Genomic DNA, 13,886 nt, shown 5'->3' with positions numbered 1-13,886 from the left:
AGTAATGGGACTAAAATGAAACATTGTGCGCGTTTACACTCTTCATCAGAATGAATTCTCTCCCCTGCGTCCGTCTCAGGTATTGTCAGCTTGCTTTTACACACACGCACACACACACAAAGCTATAGTTCCTTGTGTTATCAGTGCTATAGGACTCTAACACAATAGCATACGCCTCTCTAACAAGATCTACGTATAGGTCCCAAAACACAACACCACCACTCTTATCAGGTATGACAACAACACAGTGATACGGCTTCAACTTACGGTGACGGAAGACCCACAAAAGTGCTCAGAGAAGCCCTGGGCCAAATACAAAAAGACTGAATTGTATGCGTAAAGTATTTTCTCTCTATCCACAATGAAAGGTACAGCAGTAGTTCCCTGGGTTCCCCCTTAGGCGTCGAGACAAGTCTACTTACTCAACGTAGTAGGTGCCGTACTGTGGGTCTTCAATCTTCTCCCAGCCGTAGGGCAGCTCTGGGGAGAGAACAGACGGGGAGGAGGCAGATGCAAATCGTTACACACACACACTGCTGAGGCACTACAAGGACAATGGGTTTGATTGTTTTGACTGGCAGCTTTACAGTCAGCCTTTGGCACAAACACCTACAGATAAGAAACGCCTCCTTTATGTGATGCAGCGTGTTTAGGGCTTAATGCACATTGTGGGGAGACAAAGCGGACTGACACGGGGAGTTGTGTAATATCCTCCCCAGAAAATAACAGCTTTTCTTTCCAGCAGTGTGTAAAGCGCGTGTCTTATGCTTGTGCTGTTGTGTGACGGACACATACGGCGCAAAGGGGATCTTTCCGCAAGAGGGGCCGTACAGAATTGCCTTTTGAGAGATGCTGCGCTGATGAGCTCTCCGCATGTGTTCCAGAAGCTATTAGGGAGGAGAAGGGCAGGCTGGGGACCGGAGGTTTGTGCTGTGTCACTGGCACCACTGTGACCGGGCCTGCTCAGCTGTTCAGTCCCCGTCTGTTAGCCAGCAACTCCTTCAGAGAGGCAGGGAGGCAAGCTCGCGCACACCCGGGCTCTATGCAGCAGCGGAGCGTGTGTGTTTGTGTGTGTGTGAGTGTGTGGTGAGGAGATGAGTATACACAGATGAGACTGTGAGCATTAAGTGGCTTTACAAATGCTACAGCTACATGCCTACAATGCAGATTCCGTCTCTCTCACCTCCATCCTCGCATTTCTCAGGAGGCTTGGCTTTGTTGGCGAGCCGGGGGTCCAGCCAGGTAGTGGTCTTGCTGTTGTGACTGAAGTGCAGACAGAAGAAAGGGGAGTAAAAAAAAAGCATGAAAGCTGGCAAGTGTGCCATAAAAGTTCAAAAGCAAGTTTTGCTAGGGTTAGGGTTGGAAACACTCATAAATACAGACACTATCAAGTCATGTGTGTAAGATAGAGGAGCGAGAGACAGAGAGAGAGAGACAGAGACACAGAGACAAAGAGACGGAGAGAGAGTAGTAGAGGTAGATCGAGATAGAAAGAGCTACAGATAAAATGAGATATTAAGCAGCCGTGTGTGTGTGTGTGTGTGTGTGTGTGTGTGTGTGTGTGTGTGTGTGTGTGTGTGTGTGTGTGTGTGTGAAGATGAATAAATGGACCGGGGCAGTTGCAGAGATCATAAAGAGCAGAGAGAGTAGGTCAGGGGTGTGGAGCTCTGTTTAGCCTGTGGTTTCTACTATTGGTAGAGTGAACTATTGATTTTGAAGGGAGCAGCAGCAGCAGCAGCACCTGGCTCTGTCAGCGGCTCAGCACAGACTGCTCGCTATACTAACAGGCCGGGTAAACAAAAAGGGGGCTGCTGCTGCTCTGCTGCTTTTAGCACCAGCCAACAAACCCAACATCAAACACAGGGAAAATAAAAGAAACGCATAATGAGAACGGTAAAACCACCGCCATCTCTGGGCCTACATGCATTAATGTAACACCTGGCTGAATGTAATATAGAGCAATGAGCTGGAAAGAGGGGGAGCGGGGGGGTGCCAAGCAGCCAGATCAGTCAACACATTAAAATTACTAATGCAGACAAGAGGATCCACTGAGAGGGAACTGAAGTGGGATTAACACACAGGTGATGTAATGGGAGAGCAACAGGACTAAAAACAAAGTCAAGTAAAGAAGCAGGAGAAAGGCGACTTACTCTATGAAATACACCATGCCGGTCTCTGTGTAGGCCATCTCCCAGTTTTTAGGCAAGGGCTCCTGACTTTCATCTGCCGCCAGGGCACTCCACGCACGCATGTCCACGGCCCCGGCTGACTGGTTGTAGCTGGGCACTGTCTTCCTCCAATCTGCCTTGTCCTTGTGCTCTGTGGTCGAGCACGGTGAGAGGGACGCAGGCATGCAGGGAGAGAAGGGAGAGAAGGGGACAGGTTGGAGGTGAGGGCAGGGAAGATGGCGTAACGTGAGGCAGAGGGGACTTGAGCCCGAGGAGCCATCCGAGCTCCTCTGGGCTTCCTGCATCACTCCACTGCCGCCACCACCGCCGCAACTGTGTGAGGTGCCCTGCCTCTGTAATACTGGCTGGACTGACACGGTAAAAGGAAGGCAGAGAGAGAGAGGGAGAGAGAGAGTACACAGAGAGAGTACACAGAGGAGAGGACGGAGATGCAGCAACTGCCATAGCATTTGCATGTCAGCAGTGATGTACTGTGAAATGCCTCCCAAACAAGGGCAAAGCTGACCAATGATTCGGTGCCGACGCAAACAGGTCTCTGTGTGTGTGTGTGTGTGTGTGTGTGTGTGTGTGTGTGTGTGTGTGTGTGTGTGTGTGTGTGTGTGTGTGTGTGTGTGTGTGTGTGTGTGTGTGTGTGTGTAGAGGGATGTGTGTGAAGTAAACCTCGCTCCGTTTTTCTTCGTTTTCAATCATATCAACATGGTATCTTGTCATCATCTGTCCTACTGAAGGGGAGCCTTTTTGTGATTGTATCATGGAGGCAATTTCTACATTTGTAAGGCCAGAAAACAATTGTAACAAAAAAATGTCTTTAAATGTACTGTATTTTCCAACTTCTTGAACCAAGCACCTCTAAAAAAACATACACGTTTTCATGAAACTAATGATTTGGTAATTATTTTACACAATAACCAAATTCACACATATTTCAATTGTTTTTTTATCCGTGTAGAGAGAGTTATTTGTAGTACCACCAGGGGGTGCATGAAGTAGCACTGGTGGTGCTCACGCCTCAGCTTGCTCTCATGGTTACAGGTCTCCTTGCGGTGAAGTAAATAAACCTTGATGTTGCAAATGTGAGCACACAACGTTCATAAACTGACAAGCCATAAAAGTTCAAAAGAATAAACTGCTACCCACTGCAAAGAAGTATTGAATTATTATCTCGTCTTATGCCTCCCGACCAATTCAACGTGCTGATACATCAACATTCTGACAACGGTATAATAGCCTAGATTTGCCGTGAGACAAGTCATGGACAAAAGAATAAAGAGTAACATCCTTCTGCAGCCGGCGCGTCCCTTGGCTGGACTCCTCACTGCCTCAGATATGGACGTGCTCTAAAAATGCTTCTCTCCATCTTGAATAGAGATGAGCAGATCATTCCATATACTTGTGGTTTTTTTAAAACAAACCCCGACTAATTTTGTGGAAGTATTCTTTGATCTAGGCTAAACACTGATTGTGATTATCTGATAAACCTTTGTATGATGAATGCTTGATTGTCCTGATATGGCCAACCAACAAATATTTCAGGCAAAACACTGAGAAGTGAGAAGAGCTTTGTTTTCCTGGGAGTGAGGAACAAAGGACAGTAACAGGAAAATGGTGATTCTACTGAACTACAGTATGTGATCGACCATTTACACACAAAAACCATCAAACACGCCTGATAACCGAACTGATGTAGTAGAGCTGCAAGATGGATTTTTGTGGCAGCTGTTTGTTGTAACAGCGTTGTAAATGTATCGTGCAAAGTGGCTCATTTGTGCTAACGGGCCTGGGTGGGTGCCATCATGAACCGGGCCAGGGTGTCATCGTGGGCCTGGTCAGAGGCTCATTACTAAAGCAATAATAGGGAACTGGACAGCAGAAGCAGCACAGTCCAGCTGGAGAGGTGGAGCCAATCATGTCATAGCTATGGTACATCTTTCCATCTGATAAAGATGAATGATTTTATGACTGGAAAATTGTAAATGTGACACATGTTGGTTCTGGTTGAATATTACCTTTCAGTTTCGTCATGTTTTACTATGGTGCAGATATGAGAGATGACATATAGATCTTTCTAATGGAACAAAACAAAGACTATATCTGTCTATCCCTCTATCTCTCTAAGCATATATCTTCTGCTGATCTCAAACACACTCTTGACTTTGCAGGGTTGTGATTTAGTGCTGACCTTGCATGCAGAACAGCTAATCCTGAGTGTGTGTTGTGGAAAGAATGATAAGGAGGTAAGCAAAATACTGAAAATAACTGGCTGTTTTGCATTCTTGGAAAAAACATCGTGAATTTCTAGACGGAAAACACAGCAGAACAGAAATGACTAGTTCAAGTTTTGAGGAAAAAAATGGCTACATTGTGAATAGCTGCTGTGAATGAAGTGGGTGAAAACAGGGCCTCTCACCAGCTAAGCCATTGACCACGACTGGCCTCTCCTCTTCCTCCTCTTCCTCAGGCGCAGTGCTGTCCTTCCTGTCCATCTTGCTGACGGAGGTTGTGCGCTTTCGCTGAACCTCTGTGTCGAACTCCTCATCGAACAGAACCTGGTCCACCAAGTCCGGCTGCACGGGGCTGGGCTCTGCCGGGGGCTTCGGGGTGCCATAGTAGTTGCCTGCAAAGAGGAGGAAGAGAGACACAAGACAATGTCAACCTCTTAAATGAATCATAAACGTAAAGATTTGTCCTGATTCTTTGACATTTATCCCCTAACATAACTTAACCCTGGGAAGGAAGGGGGGAGTTGCAACCCCTTACCTTGAAATACTTTTTTGTCCACTTGTGAGGACTTTGGTCCCTCGCATGTATCAGGAATATCAAAGTACAAATGCGTGTACACAAATTGGCACGGAGATCAAAACACAACACTTGGCCCAAAACACTCATATTCTAGTAGAACTACAGCCTACATGTGAGAGACTTTGATGTCAGAAGCCTCTCTGGTTTGGAGCGCTCTACAGAATTGAAATTCCACATAGCCACCATGACCACTGTCACCGCCGAACCACACAATTTGCTAAATTACCATATGATTCTGATAGACACGTAGCAGACAAAGAATTCACCCTAACTGGGTGGGCACCCTGACCAACGAGTAGCAAACAACAACCCTCAAAGCATACATCCACTTTAATCTGTATTCTTCTTTTCTTTTTAGCACGCATGTTACATTTAAGTTTATGTTCGGATGTTATTAGGAACATTACTCTGTTAGCCTGCTGCGGTGGCCTCTGTCCCCGTTGGTAGAGCAGAGCCAAAACCCTCCACTGTTGCACTGTTGTCATATTTACTGCTGCCCTGTCTGCCGAGGTAGGTGCTCAGGCACTCCATTGCTCCTTTAATTCCATCAACTTGCCTTCGCTGTCATGTAAGAGCCCAAGGCGGTGAACAGCCCAACACCACAGAGCGAGGGTTGGATAGCAATAGCGGCACTTCTGAAGTCTTTCCTCAAATGTATTAGAAGGCTGACCCACTTTAGTACTCGGTCCTTTCCCTCTGTGCAAGAGAGATTGTGTAATAAAAAGGGATAAAAGCGAAGGAGTGTAAGGGCGAGGAAATGGTTGGAAAGGTACAGTAGAGATATTGATTCATCGGTTGGTCTTTATCCCCGGGAAAACACAGTCATCCGGTGTTGTGTGGAACGGCGGCATGGTTAAGATTGAGCCGTGTCTGAATCGCTGAACATTGCATTGTAGCTTAACAGCACATAGGGGAGTGGACGAACACTAGGACAAAGGAGACAACAGGGAGGGCGAAAAGAAGAAACAGGAGAATGGGAACAATGGGGTTGCAGGATGCAGAGAGAAGGAGAGGGAACCAGGGCCACTTCTTATGCCTCCTGTAAAGTGTGCGATAAGTGTCCATCTTTTATGTTCACTGCATGTCACTTTGAGCGAGACGGGTATCATAAAACCTTTGTGTCAGATTTTGCGATGAATGCCTGGATTTTTTTCTCACCATCACCAAGTGTGTTTGTCATCCTATTGATTGGTTTATAGGTGCGGGTTGTAGCCAGCACACATAATTAGACTAGTTTAGGACTGACAATTAACAATTTCATCACAATTCTCTCATGACTGTAAACTGTAAAGACGTATCTTATACGACGATAGAATTAAGATTTTCCCCTAAAGTTATATTTTCATTTTTTCCAATTTACATAGATGTAGTATTATCCGTCTTATGGAAAATAGTGTACGTCAACATTAACACGAACATAAACACGTTTACATCACCGCATGACGTATTACTTGAACTCTCAATTATCCGCCGAAAAAAACAAAACATCATAATTAATTGAGGTAATTACGTGAATCTTGTTTTATTTAATGCAGCAGTAGTATCAGCAGCTTGTTGAAAATTACAACATCCTTTTCCAGGTATATAATTAACGAGGACCTTAATAACAGAATGCAAATTGAGGGAGTTGAATTAGAAGTGATAATATGCTCCATGCCCTCCCCCGTATTCAAGCCCAGACAAAGGTACACGTAGCTCTGAAATTACCAATTAGCACAGCGCTGGGAGAGCGTAGTCACGATTACAAAGTGTGCTGAGATGGATCACATTGTAAATACACTAATTACCCACAGTGTGAAAAGTATTCTTTAATGAGGCTGTGGAACTTCGTCTATACGACTGGGGCTGAGACTGATTGGAGGCTGGGTCTAAGTGAAGTGGAGTCTCTTGGTTTTCCTCTGTCACGCGATCTGGCCAAGTAAGTGAGTGTGTTATTTGTGTATTGTCCTATTTTCTATGATTCTATGATTGAGATGGATTTGGCTTGACATATTACAATATGGCAATATGGCAATACAATACAAGAAGTGAAATACTGAAATACTGGAGGCCTTCCACTGGGAGTCTGTCGTGTTGGTGAAGAATATTCTTTGGGAAATCAAACAGATTTTGCCGGTCTGTACAGAGAGACTCCTTAATGATACATGCACTTGGTTCAACAGGATCTTGCACAAATGGTGACACAATCTTCCCAAGAAGTTGATTGGTCATCAGGCCTTTGCTTTATACTTCTGCCTATATAATCTATACAGGCAGAATCATAACTTGCTCTGTACCAGGGTAGGTGTGGCGCATCGCTTACCATGGTGGCACAACGTGATCAGAAATAAAGCAAATTCATGCAAATATCGAAAAATCGTGAAAAAGTCTGAAGTGAGTGATCTCACTACATAGTACACCACACTTATTACCTTTATATTATTATTGTTATGTTTGGTCACTATCACTACCTAATGTAATGCCGGTGTTGCCATTAGATGAACATGAAATAAATCCTTCCTTTGCAAGGGTGAAAACATTTCCTCCAGCTCTTATTGTAGCTCTCTAGAATGACAGGTGGACACTGTAAAGCTCAACTTCTTTCATTTCAACAGCTTGGCCCAAAAATGGCTCGACACTGCCTCTGCCTCTCACACACCCATTGACTCATACACGCACATGTTGTGTTTGTTCCCAGTAAAAAGAAGTTTTATGCCAGAGGGAAACATTTTTTCATTTGCTCCCCATTAGAAGGCTGTGCACCCTGAGACACTCAGAGTGAAAACATGTACTGTGTGTCTGTGTGTATGTGAATGTGGTGCCATCTGTTTTAGACAGCAGCTGCCAGTATATCTCAGGGCCAACTCATGAGAATCTGAATAAAAAGCAAGTAGAAGTGCAACCAACCAATGAGTCTCCGGTGACATAACCTCCCTACATCACACTGTATCTTTGAGAAACTACAAACTGTGTCAGATGCTGGAAGTGTTAGAGAACCCAGATGAACACGGCCATTTAGTATTGTGAAATGCATGCGAATGGGTAAATTGAAACTGGAGACACCCCGTGATGTTTCTGAACTTTCTGGGAAAACCTCTGAAAGGTTTTTCCTCTGGCTCGTCCCTCACTGTTTCTCTCCTAGAGTCCACCCTCCTCAGATTACGCTCCATTTATCCCTCTGCCTCTTGCAACCTGCCAGCCACAGCCGCAGACCCTCATTAATCATTGAGGATGGGCTTCCACTCTCTCAAGCCGTTCCCGGGCGTGCTCAGACCTCCAAGCCGGCTGCCAGTGCCCCCAGGCGGGTAAAGCCCGTCTTGGGCTCCAGCCTTGGCATCCGAGCTTGGCACGTTTCACAGACCAACCCTGCCTAACTCGCATTCCTCTACTCTGTGTGTGTGTGTGTGCAAAGCTCCATTAGGCACTGTTAAATGATGACTTTATGCACATCTCCTCACACCCCTCAGCTTCCATCTTTAGTTTCCCTTCCTGCTCTTTTATTCGTATACTGTTTGAACCTGCGCAATAACAATATTCCAGGAATATGTTATCAGCAGTACATTCCTGAGGTATTTCTTAATCGTCCTGGCTGTGCGCTGCCAGTTCTTAGACGTGGGCAGCTGTTGCTGTTGCTGCAGCACCTTTGCCCCCTCCATTCTGTGCGACTTCTGGCCCACTGCCCTGTTGCTCTCTAATCCACAGCTATGCAGTGCTGACTCAGACCTTTACAAATACTATCATTTCTAAGAGGTGCCTATTACTTAATTGCTGTAGGCTATTGGATCCAACAAAACAGGATAGTAAAAGGGTCATATTTATTCCATGCCTTGTTATAATATACACTAACAAATGCACTTGTATAATCAATGTTTACACGTTTTTTTGTAGTGCAAAAACTAAATTTCCTTCATTTGCTGAACACACATGACTTGTATACATGTTTACCCACATGCAGTGGAGAAACATGTGCACAATGATTACGACGGTTGTATGATGATGGACTGCTGACATAAGTTAATCAACATAAAGCTCAATAATCTAGTGGTGTCCTTTGCAGTACACCAATGTGGATTCAAACAAATGTTAATGGATCTATATGGGACTCTTCGTGATGTAAACCCGATTAGAATTGATGTTTTAAATGCATTCAAATATCAAGCGGAGCAACCTTTTTTATTTGCGCAGCGTTTCATGCTTGAACAAAGGTGAGTGGAGCCATATCATGAACTGCCTAAGGTCAAACTGATCTGTTCCTGACAAATCCACAACCATCAGGCCCACAGAATAAACTGTGATCATGATCCACTGTTTGATACTACAGGGAGTGGAAAAGTGTGTGAATTCGTCTGATGATAGGGATGATGTGTCAAATGGAAAACACACTCAGACTCTAGAGTTTGTGTGCATAATACTGCGACCTTATCAGCCGAGTTCTGCTTTGTGCTACAGATGCAGAGACCTGCTGCTGCGGCTGACTTTCAACAAAATCACCTGCTTTCCCTGCAATTTACTTGTCCAGCTCAGCTCCGCGTCTCTACAATGAATGATTCATACTGCTGGCATTTGGATTCCGTCTACCGTCAGGGGTACAAAATTGGATCCAGTACGCCCTAATTCACATACGCGCACACCAGCACAAACGCATACGGGACAGCAGAAGTAGTAAGTATTACTCACTCCCTGCCACTTTTATCAATTTATAACATAGAAACTCATCTCTTTGTTTTAGCATGACTTGAATTTTCCTATTCACTTCACCAATCTTTCAACCTGCTGCTGGGCCTGCTTGGAATGCAGAGAACGAGCCGGGCTGGATTTGAAAACGTAATGGATTAATGCAGAAGGGGGCGATAATTTCTGTCTTTATGCATTTTCATAATACAAGTCTCCTAGAGAAAAAAAAGCCTTTCTATTATTTGTGAGTGATACGACAACCAATCTTTGAAATGCTCATCGTCTCAAAGGTTCGCTCTGGCGGAGTGGTGGGTGTGAGCGTCGGTCTTGGTTACAGATTAGCCGTAGCTGAGTCAGGCCCCTGTTGTTCACAGGTCTGGAGGATTAGTCACAGCCATGAACAGGGCAGCACAGGCCAGTGTTTCCATCCAATCAGCCACACACGCAGCAAATGGCAACATTTACAATCTGTACACTCTTCCTCTCAGACTTGTCGCGCAGCAACTCCAACACAACACAAGATGATTCGCCATGTGGTAAATCCTTCTTTCTAACTTTCTCTCTCTGTGCAGGTGTCGATCCGTGTTTGCGTGTCAGAAGTTTCTCTCACAGTTTATCAATGGACATCAATAATTAACTTCCGGAGGGCTCCTGAAACAGTTCTTTCAATACGCCTACAGTAGTATTACATTAAGGCGAGAAGGGCATAGCTGAGCCATTATTCATTATGTTGACTGGTTCATCAGCCTGGGGTTGAAGGTCCAGTCTCCCACGGCCGGAACATGGACTAAGGGCGGACGAGTGGCTCCTACATACCAATACGGTCTGTAGTGGTCCTGGGTCTAATCAGTTACAAAATCACTTGGGGATATATTATCTCAAGATATTCCACATTTATAATGAGGGTTTGTTTGTTGACTTCAACTGACGGCTTAATGGTGCAGAGCTCAGCAAATACACAAGACGAATCACATCCAGTGTATCATGGGGGATCCAGCGGAGTACCAAGAGTAGAATTGGATGCTATAGAGATGCTCTGTTTGCCTTGGAAGGGATTTTCCTTTAGTCTTGCCTTTATTCTATACTGTCCTTCCTGAGGGTAAGGCTACATCATGTAATTGGAAAATAATAAAACCCTGATAATTCTTACCGGTCCTTGTTCCTCTCCTCTTTTCTTCTGAGTAACGTGCATACTAATGTAAGGAGGGTGTTGTATTGGACACATACCGTCATAGGTGCCACTCTCCAGCAGCAGCCCACTCTCTTCCAGGACACGGAACTCCCCGACACTGATGAAATTGTAGTCCACCCCAGGAACTTCCCCTTCTCGAGGCTGCCGAGTGGTACCTGCCAAACAATGACACAGTTTAAGGTAAAATCCAACACAGTGGAATGAGCTATTCACTGTAGGGGGTAGAGAAAAAAAATGACATCGCATTCAACAAGCCCACGGGGATGTGAGTCATGTCCAAATACCGAACCCAGCGGAGAATCTGTGTCTACATCATGAATAGTCAATAAAGCTGGGTCAACAAAGCTATGAATTCATTATTCAAACATGAAACTGAAACAATATAGCCTTCACAATGCAACACAGCTGTCAGAATGCTGAGAAAGTATAGCTGGTGGATTGTAAGTGCTCCTTTTGCTGAAGTGCACGTATGCGGTAATATCATTCTAAATAATTAAACAACGCAAACTAATATTCATACATTAAGGAAGGAGAATTGGTGAAGAATGGCGATTACAGTGGTTTAGTTCCTTATATAATGCTGAAAGGCTTTAATTAGTTTAACACGGTGACTCTCAGCATTCGTGCTTGGAAACTTGATGAGAGAACAAACGTGTGAAAACTTTTACAGGATAACTTTCACTGCAGCAATAAAAGCAAAGGGCTGCTTTCTAAAGCGAATGTTTTAATATGGGCTGGAGCATTGCATTTTTAAATGTCACACTTTGTTTCCCTTCTTGTTAAACTATTCATTTGTGTTCCCCGGCACACAACACACACCATTGCTTCAATTATTAACCTCCACAGTGCAGCCACAAAGTTACAGGCATTAGAATAAGCTTCCATAACTGCAGTAACTGATTAAAAGTTTGCCCTGCTTTGTCTTGGGTATTTGCCTCACCTGAACTGCTCTCGCGTCCAACTAGTTCTCCCCATACCCATTCCATCCCCATTCCTCATTTTCTTTCTATGTCAACATTATTCTGACTGCAGTGTGAGTAATCACATCTGAAATAGCTTAGTCTGTTGAAAACACGATATTCTGTCAGACAAAGCAATCAGGGGAGACCTGCAAGGCCACAAAGGGAGGAAATATGAGCATGTGTTTGAATAGAGGAATAGGGAAATGTGCTGAGTGAGCGTTTTATTGTTTGTTCAGCTATTCTACCTGGAGATCCCAAGACAAGTTGGATCAGTTTTTCGGATAATTACAAAGCTCAGCACAACACCGTGTGCATTTGGAATTATCATCTACAGGGTGCAAACAAACACTGTGAAGACTATTGGTGTTGTTGTTGTGCTCTATAGAGGTGTGAATTCTTCCTGTAAGGGCAAGAGATCTTTCTCTGCAACGAAAATGCCTACAGCCGAGTAAGTTAGTATATAAGCATCTGTCGCTCATTATTACATATTATTGGCCCATATGACCAACTAAGAATGTAGGTGGATGGACATAAACATACAAGTGATCGTGTCAGTGGGTGAGACAAAGCTCTCCGATTGGCTTGGTCCACTTTGTGTGGAAAAATTACAGAAAAGTGACAAAGAGAGCCAGAGAAACAGAAGCCAAAACACCCACAATGCAATAGTGGTATTTACACATGATTTTCCCTGCTTGCGATATGTCTCAGCTGCTTGTTTGAAGTAGTTTTTACCAGCATTTTGCAGCTCACTCATTTGATAAGTGCGTCATGCAGATCTAAAGAAGAATTTTCCACCATCATTTGACATTCAGCAGCAGGGAGCACTTTCTTTTCCAGATAGGTGTAAGTCATCAGCGCACACCTCATGAAAACGAATGCAGTCTCTCCTTATTTTGTGCCATTGACCTTTCTTTAAGTCAGCCTCAACCTGTCAATGTAGTGCAAAAGAAGGTAAAACAAACTGTTTATCACCTAGTTTCAATTTGTTTTCCCAGTATAAAACTAGACCCTTTGAGTGGATTCAGTGTTGTGAAAATGTCAGCTGAGACTATAAATCTGAATGTTATCTGAGAAGAGGCTCTGGGATAAGAAGCTTAGAACACGAGAGGAGTTTTCTCCTCAGAAATCACAAATAAGAGGGGCCAATTGGATGTTTTAGCTTTAAAACAACACATTGTTTACGTAATGTGTGAACTAGAATGTCCCCGCAGTCGTAGGTTGCGCAAAGTAACTGATATGGTCTTAAACACTCAACCCAACTTATCCCACTTTGGGAAATACAAAACAGATTTCCTAACATTGTTTTTTTTAACTTATTCCTTCTGATCTCACAAATCCTCTCCATGTAAGCAGGAACATGAAGAGGTTCATAACTGCAGCTACCTTATATCCTGTCTCTGTTTGAAATCGCTTAAAAACTTTAAAGGAGGCTTATCCAATCTAGTAGAAAAAAAGATCCCGAGCAAGGACGAAAAATCCTGAGGCACTTCTTTAAAATGTATACCCTCCATCCTCAATTTTCATCTTGCAGAGCGACTCATGGAGCCGATTGCCATTTCCACGACATATTCAATGCCTTGGGAAAGAGAGAGGTAGATGGCAGAGAGGCGGGGTCAGCATTCAGTCAAAGCTTTGTGGATTATCGCTTGCCTTGGACCCCTGGCACTGTTTTGATCTCCATTTTTTGGTTGGAGGCAACAGGGATACGTGACAAAGCCTAAGCCTGTGATGTCCGACTTATATTTAATGAAATATTGTCCGACTTCTATTGCAAAGCCTATCAACCAGTTTAATAAGCAAATGCTTGGGCAGGGGGGCAGATTCATGCTATTTATGTACAGTGACAAATCGGGCTAGAAACATGCAACGAGCACTAATGCGGAGCCGAGATGATGCTGATTCAGTCGGATGCAATTCATCTTCCTGACGTACCTTTCACAGTTATGCAGATGAATCTAGAAAAACGGATCAGAGTTTTTGGCGGTGGGTTCTTTAATGAGTGCCCTTCTAGCTTATTACTGATTCACTTGTACAGGAAAAACAACTTTCCTTCCAAACAAAATGTCAAAAATAACTGCTTTTCAAAGTAGC

General features: G+C 44.1%; 1 protein-coding gene across 1 annotated transcript in view; it reads right to left on the bottom strand.

Moving 5' to 3' along the window:
- The window catches only part of magi3a (membrane associated guanylate kinase, WW and PDZ domain containing 3a), an 84,468-nt gene that overhangs the window by 15,942 nt on the left and 54,640 nt on the right, over positions 1 to 13,886 (bottom strand). Inside the window, exons 3-7 of the mRNA XM_076166289.1 lie at positions 10,869 to 10,988; positions 4,597 to 4,803; positions 2,151 to 2,319; positions 1,184 to 1,263; positions 423 to 480 (exon numbers count right to left, since the gene is read on the bottom strand). Coding sequence (XP_076022404.1) covers positions 423 to 480; positions 1,184 to 1,263; positions 2,151 to 2,319; positions 4,597 to 4,803; positions 10,869 to 10,988 — 634 coding nt within the window. The remainder of the gene's footprint in view (positions 1 to 422; positions 481 to 1,183; positions 1,264 to 2,150; positions 2,320 to 4,596; positions 4,804 to 10,868; positions 10,989 to 13,886) is intronic.

Source organism: Genypterus blacodes, unplaced genomic scaffold, assembly GCF_046128005.1.
Source record: "Genypterus blacodes isolate CSIRO-AG114 ecotype Tasmania unplaced genomic scaffold, CSIRO-AGI_Gbla_v1 ptg000156l_1, whole genome shotgun sequence".
Classification (NCBI taxonomy): domain Eukaryota; kingdom Metazoa; phylum Chordata; class Actinopteri; order Ophidiiformes; family Ophidiidae; genus Genypterus; species Genypterus blacodes.
This window is presented reverse-complemented; position numbering and strand designations above follow the sequence as displayed.